This window comes from Mustelus asterias, chromosome 6 (genome assembly GCF_964213995.1).
Source record: "Mustelus asterias chromosome 6, sMusAst1.hap1.1, whole genome shotgun sequence".
In the NCBI taxonomy this organism is placed as follows: Eukaryota; Metazoa; Chordata; class Chondrichthyes; order Carcharhiniformes; family Triakidae; genus Mustelus; species Mustelus asterias.
The window spans coordinates 27737244-27751823 of NC_135806.1; the positions used below are offsets into that span (position 1 = coordinate 27737244).

Here is a 14580-nt window from a genome sequence, read left to right on the forward strand (position 1 = left end):
CTTAGAATGAACATTGCATCTGCTATTCTTTCAGAATACCCACTGGTGCACTACATACATGTATGTTAGCACCTCTCCCAGTTTCTCTATTCGAAAGGCACTGGATTGAGAGTTTATCAGAGTTTGCAGTTTCCAGTACTTTGCCCAAAAATTTGATTTGGGAGAAACTAGACAGTCAGTATTGGCAGGAAATCCCACCCCATCATACTGGAATGAAATTAAAGTAAAGAATAAAACAATACAATGGTACATTAAAGGTAGGAAGAACTAAATAGCTCAATACTTTGTACTGGATGTCAAAAAGGAGAAAATAAAAATTTATAATTTTTACGCTCAAAAGCATTGCAAATGGAGTTCAAAATCCTTTCCCACCTGGGACTTTCTTCTATTCCCATATATTCCTGTGATGTACTATAGTATGTGAAATCACAAATAATTTTGTGATTTGGACAGTACAGTATGTATTTCTGAAAAGTGTGCATATTAAATGAAGTAATTATTGTGCATTTAAATTTAATATGTTTGTTCATTCTGTAAAAGTAGGGAATGTACATTCAGGTTATACAACTTATATTGTTTTTGTCACTGATCCCAGGACCACCCTCAGCCCCACAGAATGTCATCTCCAACATCAATAACACTAGTGTGATTTTGGATTGGAGCCCTCCAGTGGATGGTGGAGGTCGAAAAGACGTGAAATACATTGTGATCTGCAAGAGATGCAGCGTGGATTTGATCCAGTGTGGGGAGTGTGGTGGCGGTGTCAGATATATTCCACAGGAGGCTGGACTCAAGAACACCACGGTGATGGTGGTGGATCTCCTGGCTCACACCAATTACACCTTTGAGATTGAGGCAGTGAATGGAGTGTCAGAGCTGAGCTCTGTTCCCAGACAGTTTGTGTCTGTAAATGTCACGACAAATCAAGCAGGTAAGTGCCTTTGAATAAAGTGGATTGGGATTTGGTCTTCATTGACAGACCGAGACTGCAAATGTATTTCATTTATTGGTTTTCACTATCGGCTGAATGCTTGTGCCATTTCAGGGAGTTCTTTTTCATGATGCATATCTTAGTTTAAAATAATATTACTCCTGCAAAGCAGTTTGAATGAAAACATATGCGTTTCCTTTAATACACAGGCAGGAATAAATCCCTATCTATAGAACACATTTTCAGTTTTATCACAAAGGAATACTGTTAATTGACTTGGGTTTCTTTATAATTAAATTAATTCAAGAATAGCTCCTCATGGTTTGCAATGGAATGTGCCCTCATTTTAACAAGCAACAGAGACCATGGGTTGTGGCTACTTTCCGTTTAGTAATCTGTAATAAACTCCAGGGATTCTAAGTAAAATCTACTGTTTTACATCGATTAACTTCTGCAGAACTGAGATCAAACCATCGAACTGAACTTGGCTTCCCAGGGTGTTGGGTTTCACACCAGAATTAAATTGATTATTCAATTTTTTTGAGTGAAAATTTGAACAGTTCTGGACATTGATCAAAATTCATCTAATCGGTTTTGTATGTTTCACTGTTGATATTAAGTTTGGGTGCAAGACCTCCATCGACGGTAATGGTTCTAATTAAAACCAAGTTTGGACTCATTAATAGGTTTTTCAACAGCACGAAACTGGTCATATTTTGACAAATAATGCACTAAACCTATACTAAGAGTTCAGTGAAGTACTGATGGATGATGCATTGTTTGAGGCACCATGTTACAGATGAGATGTTAAACCAAGGCCTCAGGAGGATCGTGTGCTGGTTGACAATTATCTCTCAACCAGCAACAATAAAACAGATTATTAGTCATTGCTGAGACCACATTTGGAGTTGTGCGTACAATTCTGGTCACCTTACTATAGGAAGAATATTATTGAACTGGAAAGGGTGCAAAAAAGATTTACAAGGATGTGACTGGAACTGGAAGGTTTGAATTATAAGGAGAGGCTAGATAGGCTGGGATTTTTTTCCCTTTAGCATAGGAGGATGAGGGGTGACCATGTAGAGGTTTATGAAATCATGAGGGGCATAGATAAGGTGAATAGCCAAGGTCTTTTCCCCAGGGTAGTTGAGTCCAAAACCAGTGGGTATAGGTTTAAAGTGAGGGGGAAAGATTTAAAAGCGACCCGAGGGGCAACATTTTCACACAAAGGGTGGTCATATCTGGATTGAGCTGCCAGAGGAGGTGGTAGAGGTGGGTACAATTACAACATTTAAAAGACATTTGGACAGGTACATGGATAGGAAAAGTTTAGAGGGATATGGGCCAAATGAAGGCAAATGGGCAAATGAGACTCGTTCAGTTTAGGACATCTGGTCGGCATGGACAAGTTGGGCCTAAGGGCCTGTTTCCATGCTGTATATCTCTATAACTATGACTCTACATCCCACAGTATTCACATATGAAAGTCTATGACATAAGTGTTACAAACAAATCTCTACCAAATCTTAAGAAGCAATCTAGAAAGCTTTCCTGGTTGCTGAAATTCAACTTTCAAGCAATGTGTGTAGATTGCTCACTTCTCGAGTTTGATGCACTGTAAAAAGTATGTACCTTTATAAAAACCCTGTTGGTAATCTCAATTTCAAGTAGCTACTTGAGTAATGCAGTCATCTTTGAATACTTAGTGTTCTCAGCATATATGTTACCAAAAATTGAAACCGAGCTAAACAAAAATCTAAACTTGAAAGGCTGAAATGTCAAATGTCTATTACATTGGTTGGAACTCAAGTGTTCATTTCACCTGCGAGATGAGTGTCCAACTAATTTGAATGATTTGCTAAAAGTTTTTTTAGCAATATATGTGGCTTGAAGTGATTTATGGAACAAATTAATCCACATAAATTTCTGGTCTTTCTAGTTTGATAACAGGAAAGATGAAGTGCTGAAGAAGAAATAATAAATGACATTCAAGTATAAATGTTCAATTTTTATGCTCCCTTCTTCACCCAGGAAGAAAGAATTAGAAGCAATTAATATGTTTTGTTGCGGCGTGCTTACAGCAATCCAGCTACTGGATGAAATGATCTCTTACACTGGATAAAAGTTACATGGCCCCAAAATAAACCAAGAGTAGTAAAGTACATTTGTGAGGTACCTTTTTATCCAAGTATTTCAGAAATAAATTTTTTTCAGTTACAATGATTCCTTTATCTGATGATAAATTAATTCTTGTGTTACTCTATTTTTAATGGACACTAATATATAACATGGTGAAATACTTATGCACACTCAACTGCCAGGAGATCTAGTCAGTACAGATAAACAGCTTCCCATTGTAATTCTATATACGTCAGATACATCTGTTAAATTTGCTAATTGAAATAATACATAACGCTGCACAAATGAGTTTTACTTTCTTTATCTTCTGCAAGTGATGACAACATAAAACAATAATCCAATATCACTTGGCAGTCCAGAACTTAAGCATTACTGAAAGAAGAGACATGCTGTCGAAGATTTTTGTCTTGTACTCATCAGAACAGATGCAAGAATGCCAAATTGCCAAGGGAACAGCAGTTTATACTTGTTATGATCCTAGACCCCAGACCCCAAGTTTTTGGTAAGATTTGATTAGGGACGATAATGTTTTATTTAAAGTAGATAAAATTTAAGACTCAAGCCACTTGATCAGTGAATAAATAAGAACATAAGAACATAAGAAATAGGAGCAGGAGTAGGCCATCTAGCCCCTCAAGCCTGCTCCGCCATTCAATAAGATCATGGCTGATCTGATAGTGGGTTCAGTTCCACTTACCCGCCCGCTCTCCATAACCCTTAATTCCCTTAATGGTTAAAAATCTATCTATCTGTGACTTAAACACATTTAATGAGGTAGCCTCTACTGCTTCATTGGGCAGAGAATTCCAAAGATTCACTACCCTCTGGGAGAAGAAGTTCCTCCTCAACTCAGTTCTAAATTGACTCCCCCGTATTTTGAGGCTATGCCCCCTAGTTCTTGTTTCCATTGTAAGTGGAAATAACCTCACTGCTTCTACCCTGTCTAGCCCCTTTATTATCTTATATGTCTCTATAAGATCTCCCCATAACCTTCTAAACTCCAATGAGTACAGGCCCAGTCTGCTCAATCGCTCCTCATAAGCTAACCCCCTCATCTCCGGAATCAACCTGGTGAACCTTCTCTGTACCCCCTCCAAAGTTAATATATCCTTTCTTAAATAAGGGGACCAAAATTGTACACAGTACTCTAGGTGCGGCCTCACCAGTACCCTGTACAGTTGCAGCATGACCTCCCTGCTTTTATACTCCATCCCTCTCGCAATAAAGGCCAACATTCCATTTGCCTTCTTGATTACCTGCTGCACCTGCAAACTGAGTTTTTGTGATTCATGCACAAGGACCCCCAGGTCCCTCTGCACAGTAGGATGTTGTAATTTTTCACCGTTTAAATAATAGTCCATTTTACTATTATTCCTTCCAAAGTGGATAAAGCCACAAGTTTCCATGGGATTTGAAAAAACAAAAATAAATTTTACGATTTAAAGTCAGAAAGGCAAAAGCAGAAAATGCTGGAAAAACTCGGCAGGTCTGGCAGCATCTCTGGAGAGTAACACAGTTAAAGTTTTGAGTCTGTATGACTTCTTCATAAAAATAAAACAATTTACAATATCCATCTCATACAGTTAACAGGAAAGCTATGGTCAAACACAGCACATTGCCCAATAAATTGTAAGTGTAACCAAGACCGAGTCCACGGAGCTTTTGACAATCCATTCAGACGTCAGTAAAAACTGAGTCAACCAACCTTATTGAAACTTTATCTTTCGCATGATGGATTCCAGTCTTCATCTTCAAAAATCTCACGTTGTCATTCTCTCCACTAGTTACTGTAACTCGGAAAGCTCAACAATGGCCAATTTCCAAGTTTTCAACCTTGTCTCCTGGGATTCCAGAATACTACTCCACCAAAGGGGTACCTTTGCCCCAATGGCCTGCACCACAGTGTCACCAACCTTTTACTGCCTTCTTAGATCTTCAAGGATTCTCCTAAACCCTATAAGATCGCCAGGGATTCTCCCAGTTCCTCTTTGATTACTAAAACCTCTCCTCTGCCTCTTTCACTTAACGTCTGTGAACCTCAACCCTTCTCCTACTATTAACTTAACTGGGACATGTTCCTGCCACTGTCCTCTGTCTGGGACTCTTCCTTTGAAGCTTCTGCTGTCCCTTCTCCCTTTCCCTGTTCCCTCTCCCTTGCCTGAGATCTTATTTTCAATGGTGATCCACTCCTGGTCAGATGATTTGGGGTTTTCATACTATTTTTCTTCATGCACAGACACGCTGAACGCAAAGAACTTGAAGATGCAGAAGAGAACTGTGCATAAATATATAAAAAGGAATAGAGTGGCTAGAGTGAATGTTGGACCCTTGGAGGACGAGAGGGGGGAGTTAATAGTGGGAAATGAGGATATGGCTGAGTCTTTAAATAAGTTTTTTGTGTCGGTCTTCACGGTGGAGGACACAAATAGTTTGCCAAATACTAACGATAGAGGGTTGGCAGCAGGAGAAATACTTAATACAATTAATGTTACCAGAGAGGCAGTGCTGGGTAGACTAATGGGACTGAAGGTGGACAAGTCCCCGGGTCCGGATGGAATGCATCCCAGGGTATTGAAAGAAATGTCAGAGGTAATAGTGGATGCGTTAGTGATTATTTATCAAAACTCGTTGCATTCTGGGGTAGTGCCGGTTGATTGGAAAACGGCTAATGTTACGCCGCTGTTTAAAAAAGGAAGGAGACAAAAGGCGGGTAACTATAGGCCGGTCAGCTTAACGTCTGTAGTAGGGAAAATGCTGGAATCCATTATTAAAGAGGAGATAGCAGGGCATCTGGATAGAAATGGTTCGATCAATCAGACGCAGCATGGATTCATGAGGGGAAAGTCGTGCTTGACGAACATGTTGGATTTTTATGAAGATGTGACTAGGGCGGTTGATGGAGGAGAACCGGTGGATGCGGTGTTTTTGGATTTCCAAAAGGCGTTTGATAAGGTGCCCCATAAAAGGCTGCTGAAGAAGATTAGGGCACACGGAGTTGGGGGTAGTGTGTTAAAGTGGATTGAGGACTGGCTATCCGACAGGAAGCAAAGAGTCGGAATAAATGGGTGTTTTTCCGGTTGGAGGAAGGTAACTAGTGGCGTGCCGAAGGGATCGGTACTCGGGCCGCAACTGTTTACCATTTATATAGATGATCTGGAGGAGGGGACGGAGTGTAGGGTAACGAAGTTTGCAGACGACACAAAGATAAGTGGAAAAGTGAATCGTGTGGAGGACGGAGAAGATCTGCAGAGAGATTTGGACAGGCTGAGTGAGTGGGCGAGGATATGGCAAATGGAGTATAACGTTGATAAATGCGAGGTTATACACTTTGGAGGAAATAATAACAAATGGGATTACTATCTCAATGGAAACAAATTGAAACATGCTACCGTGCAAAGGGACCTGGGGGTCCTTGTGCATGAGACGCAAAAGCCCAGTCTGCAGGTACAACAGGTGATCAAGAAGGCAAATGGGATGTTGGCCTATATTGCGAGGGGGATAGAATATAAAAGCAGGGATGTCTTGATGCACCTGTACAGGGCATTGGTGAGGCCGCAGCTGGAATACTGTGTGCAGTATTGGTCCCCTTATATGAGGAAGGATATATTGGCATTGGAGGGAGTGCAGAGAAGGTTCACCAGGTTGATACCGGAGATGAGGGGTTTGGATTATGAGGAGAGGCTGAGGAGATTGGGTTTGTACTCGTTGGAGTTTAGAAGGATGAGGGGGGATCTTATGGAGACTTATAAGATAATGCGGGGGCTGGATAGGGTGGAGGCGGAGAGATTCTTTCCACTTAGTAAGGAAGTTAAAACTAGAGGACACAGCCTCAAAATAAAGGGGGGTCGGTTTAAGACAGAGTTGAGGAGGAACTTCTTCTCCCAGAGGGTGGTGAATCTCTGGAATTCTCTGCCCACTGAGGTGGTGGAGGCTACCTCGCTGAATATGTTTAAAGCGCGGATGGATGGATTCCTGATCGGTAAGGGAATTAAGGGTTATGGGGATCAGGCGGGTAAGTGGTACTGATCCACGTCAGATCAGCCATGATCTTATTGAATGGCGGGGCAGGCTCGAAGGGCTAGATGGCCTATTCCTGCTCCTATTTCTTATGTTCTTATGTTCTTATGTGCAGCCCGATCCTGGTCTGTGCATTTGCGGAAACTCCAAGGTCTATTCTGACTTGGAGCTCCCAACCTCTGCTCTCAACAAGAAGGTACATGGGTTTTTGTAACATACCTCATGAGAAAAGGGCTACTGATTGGTTGGCAAGTTGGTTCTGATTGGTTGAGACATTGCCATAGCAAATGCACCAGGGAGCTGTTGTTCCCCTTGCTTTCATTTATTCCAAAAACAGTATCCGAACATATTTCTTTTGTATACATTTACAACCAATTTAAGATGATCAATCGGGCTTGCAATGTCACTCACTTATGTTTTCTACAAGCTATATATGTTAATATGCAAGGAGCTGTCCTCCGCAGGAAAAAGGAATATGTCCTGATATTTTACTTTTTTTGAATAAACAAAAGCATGTGGTCAATAGTCCCCTTGTGCATTTGCATGGCAATGTCTTGACCAATCCACGGAGCCAATGGCTACGATCTTACCATTTTGCCCCGCCAGCCAATGGGCAACGTGAGCCGGTAAGATCGTAAGAGAGTCGAGAAAGTAGGTTTGCACCCAATTTCTCGCCTCTCGCGATCCTACCCGCACCAAATATCCGACAAGATCAGCTTCACGCCCGAAAAGGGCACGAGTCTGATTGTAATATTTAAATTCTATTCAAAATAGGGGGATCGGTCTGGGTGTAGGGGAGGAGCGATCGGCTGTGGAGGCCAGCAGTAGCTGGGGGAGGCAGTGACTGACAGATCTCTGTGTCCACAGAACACAGAGATCTCTACATGCACAAACCCTCTGATGCAATCTGCTGGCATTCGATGAGCTTAGGCCCTGCCCCTTCCCCTGCTGGCAGGAAATTGATCTTGCATTCAATTTATAACTCACCCAAAAAGCAACGCGAATCTCTCCTGTTTCCACGCTCGCTCAGCACTTGGAATTTCTTTCGGTAAGATCGCCCCAACTTGTCAGCCAATCAGCATTCTTTTCTCATGCAATATAAATTGTTGTTCCCTTTGAAATTTGACATTCTTGCATCTGTCCTGATGAATGCAAGACTAAAAGCTTTGACAGCATGTGTCCTTTTTTCAGCAGTAAACATGTGTTTTTCATAGAATCCCTACAATGCAGATGGAGGCCATTTGGCTCATCGAGTCTGCACCGACAACAATCCCACCCAGGCTCTAACCCCACATATTTACCCTCCTAGTCCCCCTGACACTAGGGTCAATTTAGCATGGCCAATCAATCTAACCCGCAGATCTTTGGAGTATGGGAGGAAACAGGAGCACATGGAGGAAACCTAGGCAGACACAGGGAAAATGTGCAAACTCCACACAGGCAGTGACCCAAGTCAGGGATCAAACCCGGGTCCCTGGCGCTGTGAGGCAGCAGCACTAACCACTGTGCCACCGTTTAGATTTAACCTCCTCAGAAAAACAAGTCAGCATATCCAATATGAGATGCTAACTGAGCTTTTAATTCATTTTAAATTTCTAATCTTCACAATTAAACAGCATTAGTTTCTTTTCCTAAAATTGCAATAAACTCAATAACAAATGCAGTGTTCGATACTGTGTCCTGGCCAAATTGTCTTGCAGTGGTATATCTTAAAGCAAATTCTGCTGTAGATTCTGCAAGTCGTAGAATGTACCAAAGGATACGTGATAAGTAGCCATGCTGTACAGTTTAGAACTCACAAGTGAGCTGATACTTCACGAGCAACAAAGTTATACATTCTGTTTCTACCGGATGCTAAATAAGAATTAAAGTGATGAAAATTAGATGTAAATTTTACTTTGCAATGTGAACTAAATTGATGTGTTGTTTGCAGATGGTTCTGATGGCATGATTTTTTTACAGCACCATCTGTTCTCAGTTGTGGCATCATCTCCATAAAATGAAAAAAAACATGTGTGATATAAAATACAGTTCTCAATGCATGAGTCCACAGGGAGGGTAAAAACCTGTCTACTATTGATTGCTAACTGGCACTAGTAGATACCGTTCATCATAAACTGAAACTTATTTTGCAATCTGAATGAGAAAAGGGACAGGAATAGCTTGTGTGTGAACCATTGCAATTACACTGCTAAAGTGGTTTCCACTCTGTTGCTGTTTTACTTCAGATTCCAGGAAACTGATGTCCAACAAAGGTTGGTGAGGTTGTGGATAGTCTGGAGGGATGTCAGAAGTTACAGAGGGACATAGATAGGATGCAAGACTGGGCGGAGAAGTGGCAGATGGACTTCAACCCAGATAAATGCATAGTGGTCCATTTTGGCAGGTCAAATGGGATGAAGGAGTACAATATAAAGGGAAAGACTCTTAGTACTGTAGAGAATCAGAAGGACCTTGGGGTCTGGGTCCATAGGACTCTAAAATCGGCCCCGCAGGTGGAGGAGGTGGTTAAGAAGGCGTATGGTGTGCTGGCCTTTATCAATCGAGGGATTGAGTTTAGGAGTCCGGGGATAATGATGCAGCTATATGAGACCCTCGTCAGACCCCACTTGGAGTCCTGTTCTGGTCGCCTCATTACAGGAAGGATGTGGAAAAGATTGAAAGGGTGCAGAGGAGATTTACAAGGATGTTGCCTGGATTGAGTGGCATGCCTTATGAGGATAGGCTGAGGGAGCTCGGTCTTTTCTCCTTGGAGAGACGTAGGTTGAGAGGAGACCTAATAGAGGTGTATAAGATGTTGAGAGGCATAGATCGTGTGGGCTCTCAGAGGCTTTTTCCCAGGGTGGAAATGGCTGCTTCGAGAGGACACAGGTTTAAGGTGCTGGGGGTAGGTACAGGGGAAATGTTAGGGGGAAGTTTTTCACACAGAGGGTGGTGGGCGAGTGGAATCGGCTGCCGTCAGTGGTGGTGGAGGCAAACTCAATAGGGTCTTTTAAGAGACTCCTGGATGAGTACATGGGACTTAATAGGATGGAGGGTTATAGGTAGGCCTAAAAGGTAGGGATATGTTCGGCACAACTTGTGGGGCCGAAGGGCCTGTTTTGTGCTGTAGTTTTTCTATGTTTCCAGGTTTCTAACAACTAGCTCCTTCTATTTATGCTGCCAAATCTGGTCACCTTATCTTGACAGCAAGCTTTCATTTCCATGGAAAACTGGGTGTATGGGAGCAATTTTAACCTGGACCTGCCTGGCGGAGAGCTGATGTGATCAGATCAGCTGCGTGCTTTATATTCTCTCCAAATTTATTTTCCATTGACTTCAATGGCATTCAGTCTCTACAAGTGGCAGTATAAAAATGGCCTTAATTGGGAGTTTAGGTATATTATTAAGAGGCTTTTAAAAAGGTGGAGCTGTATTATACCAAGCTTCTAATCTTGTTATAGCCTTGGTCCAAACATAGACAATAGAGTTGAATTCAAGTGATGAGATGGGAATGTTACCCTTGACATCAAGGTTGCATTTGACCAAGTTTGGCATTAAGTTTAGCAAAATTTAAGACCATGGGAATCAGGAGGAAATCTCTCCACTGGTTGGAGTCATACTTAAGACAAAGGAAGATGGTTATGGATGTTGGAGGTCAATCATCTCAACACCAGGAAATCACTACAGGAGCTCTTTAGGATAGTGTCCCAGGTCCAGCCATCTTCAGATGTCTCATCAATCACCTTTTTTTCATCATAAGGTCAAAAATGGGATACCTAGTCCCAAAGTGGTCAAAGAGGTTTGCTGCTCATTGCATAGTATATTCAGTATCATTCGTGACTCCTCATACTGAAACAGTCAGTGTCCAAATGTAACAAGACCTGGACAATATCCAGGCTCGGACTGATAAATGGCAAGTAAACTTGCACCACTCACCTGCTAGACAATGACCACCTCCAACAAGAAATAACATCCTGGGGGTTACCATTGACCAGAAACCTTAACTGGACCCGACACGTAAATAAAATGACTATAAGAGCTCAGAGGTCGATAATACTGTAACAAATTACTCACCTCCTGACTTCTCAAAGCCTGTCCACCATCTACAAGGCACAAATCAGACGTATGATGGATTACTCTCCATTTGCCTGGATGAGTGCAGCTCTAACACCAGTTAAGCTCAACAGCACGCAAATTAAAGTAGCCTATTTACCAGCTTAAACATTCACCCCTTCCACCATTGGTGCTCAGTGGCAGATGCATTGTAGCAACTTATCAGGTCTCTGTCAACTGTACTTTCCAAAACCACACCCTCCAAACCTAAAAGGACAAAGAAATCAGATGCATGGGAACACCATCCCTGCAAGTTCCCCCCCAAGCCACACATCATTCTGATTTGAAATATATCGCAATTCCTTTACTGTCACTGCATCAAAATCCTGGGACTCCCTCCTTAACAGCATTGTCAGTGTACCTACATCAGATGGACTGCAACAGTTAAGAAAGCACCACCACCTTGTTGAGGGCAAATAAAAAATTGTAACAAATTTTGGCCTTGCATTCGATGCTAACATCCCATTAAATAAAAACATAAAATTAATTTGATAAGATTCGGAGTGTATAATCTTGGCAATTTTATACAAATGAATGCAGAGACAATGCTCTGCATACTGGAAACCTGAAACAATGAGAGAAAATGCTGGAACTACTCAGTGGATCAACCAGTATCCAATGAAATGTTAACTTTGTTTCTGTTGCCATAGGTGTCCCCTGACCTCTAAATATTTTCACTAAAGAATTTTGGAAAATAACCATCAATGCAACATCTTGGTAAACCTTTGCACAGGTGTAATTACAATTAATGCTAATCTCCATACTGAAATGGTGATGGCCTGTGAACTGGAAGAGTATTTGGGCTGTGCTGTTAAATTAATTTACTTGAAGGAGGATGAGAAAGGCCCATCTCATGCATTCACATGTTATTCCTCACCATCATTTATTGGTGCTAACTTCTGACGGAAGCAAAACATGGCTGAAGTAAGTGCCTTAGAGTACCAAAATGATACTTGCAGAGCGCATACATGCTTCTGGTGTGAGTTGTGCCAGATGCCATATTAGTAAGAGCTTTGAACATACGCCACACAGAGTAGGCAGATCATGAAACCAGCATGACCATGTTGGAACTCAAAGCTCCAGCTAATACCCTCTCTTAATCAGGCATGGCTGAATGTTTACTAAGCAGCAGGAAGGTCTTGCACCAGCTCTATTTAAAGCAATCATTTGCTTTAAATTTAGTTGCTGGTTGATGGATGTTGCTAGGATTGTGTCCATTGGTATGACATCACAGAACCATATATTATTAACAACATTATTCATTGAGCTTTATTTGTTCAACATCCAACATCACTTCATTAAAACAGATGCTTTGGGTGAAATTCCTGTGGAGTGTAATTAGGAAGTTACACTTGAAATTGCATTCATGCTTGTTTTGCTAATGTCAATTTTCACCTGAATTTCCTGCCACTCTGATTAACATATAGCAAAACTCAAAAACCGGCATTTGTTTGTAAGGAAATAGTCACAGCCCAAAGAGAGCACTGAACTCAAACCATGGACAGAATTTAATGCCTTCCGCTTAAGCAAGATTGGTAGTGTGGATCTTTTAATTGGGAAGGAGAGTGGTGGATGGGGAATCATCCTGACTTTTCTCCAATTAAGTCTGAGGTAGGAAGTCCTGTGGATGACTTTTCCACCAATTAACGATAACTAGAGGGCCTCATCCCATCATTCCTGGAATTCACCCACCAGTGGGCAGGGTCTTGCCATGCAGGAAGCCTCAAGCGGGCTTCCACACGGTGTCCCTCATTCAAAGATATTCAGTGCCAGTGCAAGAGGCCTTGTATCGGGAAGGGAGAGGGGCTCACTGAGAGTCATTTTTTCACCCTTGCTGCCAACTATCACCCCTTCCCTGACCACCCACCCCACCTCACCTCACCATCCCTGGCCCGTGATCCCTCTCTTCCATCATTCACCTCTTGTCTGGGTCCCTTGGTGATCTTTTGGGTGAGTGCATTCCTGGCAGTGGCCACTGCCTGCACGGTCATGCTGGTGATCAATGAAGAGTTGGCAGCCCCTAATTTTGGCCAGCAGCTCTTGGTGGATGGGACTTCTGCTTCCAGGGTCCTTGATCCTGGCGAAGGCCCACTCCTGCTCATTGGCACTTAGTGTGGTGCATCTTCCTGAAAAGAAGTTTTCACCAGCTCTCCACCCATGTCACCTACATTAAATTCCACCCCACATTACACCCCACTGTACTGATGTCATAAAAATGCATTCAAAGTAAAACAGCTCAGGGTTAAATGAGGACATTTACATTAAAATTGTTGATAAAGGGCAGGATTTTCAGAGGCTATTGGGGGCAGGAATAGTGGCAGTAGGCCTGGACACTTGCGCCACCAGGTGGAATGCTGGTTTGCCAGCTTCAGCCAATCCTCGAGCTAATTTTGATAAGGTCAGGTCAGGGAGCTGAACAGAAAAACCCTCTGTAAGTGCCATCTAGCCCATTGAAGTAATCTCCCATGACCAACTGGAATTTTCTAAGCTGCAGACAGGCCCCACACAGCAACCGAAACATGACCAGTGAGAGTGTGTGCTTTATCCTGACCTCTCCCTTCCCCGTGTTATATCACAGCTACCAAATGGAAAAATGCATGGCTCCTTCATAATATATAAGGTTGCTATAAATAAGTTCCAGCTAAACAGAAGAAAAAAGTCACTAGCAGAACTACCCTCCTTTTTTTTGTTGTTGCGTTTCTTTTAAAAATGAAAACTGAGGTAAACCAGTTAAAGTGGGCGTTACTTCCACTGACAATTTCAAAACTAATTCTAGTAAGATTACTGGCCCTGATGCTCTCCCTTCCATTTCCTTCCAGCTGTGGCTTCTGAGTTTACACAAATCCTAAGCCATCTTTTCAGCCTCTCTTAGTCTAGGTCCATGTTTCTTAACATTTACTCATGTTTCACCCTACAATTAAGCAAAATGTTTCTTCTACCTTCCCATTACCATCCTATTCCCTCATTTCAATACTTCATGGAGTTATGGAAGCTGTTACTAATTCTCACAGCACGGTGGCACAGTGGTCAGCGCTGCTGGGTTTGATTCCTGGCTTGGGTCATTGTCTTTCCTGAGTCTGCACCTTCTCCTCATCTCTGCGTGGTTTTTCTCCGAGTGCTCTGGTTTCCTCCCACAGTCCAAAAGACTTGCTGCTTAGGGAGTGCATTGGCCATGCTAAATTCTCCCTCCGTGTACCCGAACAGGCGGAGTGTGGCGACTAGGCGATTGTCACAGTAACTTCATTGAAATGTTAATGTAAGCCTATTTGTGACACCAGTAAATAAATTTTAAACTCTAAAAACACATTAACTGCACTTGATAAATTCTGGTCTGATTGATGAGCCACAGTGTAGCTTTTGCTTTGGCTGTGTCAATGGTGATATTGTCCCTTATAATG

The 14580-nt window shown here is 42.2% G+C and overlaps 1 protein-coding gene across 1 annotated transcript in view; it reads left to right on the plus strand.

The window, feature by feature from the left end:
* Positions 1-14580, plus strand: part of LOC144494794 (ephrin type-A receptor 5-like) — a 393151-nt gene that overhangs the window by 225179 nt on the left and 153392 nt on the right. Inside the window, exon 5 of the mRNA XM_078214142.1 lies at positions 596-931. Coding sequence (XP_078070268.1) covers positions 596-931 — 336 coding nt within the window. The remainder of the gene's footprint in view (positions 1-595; positions 932-14580) is intronic.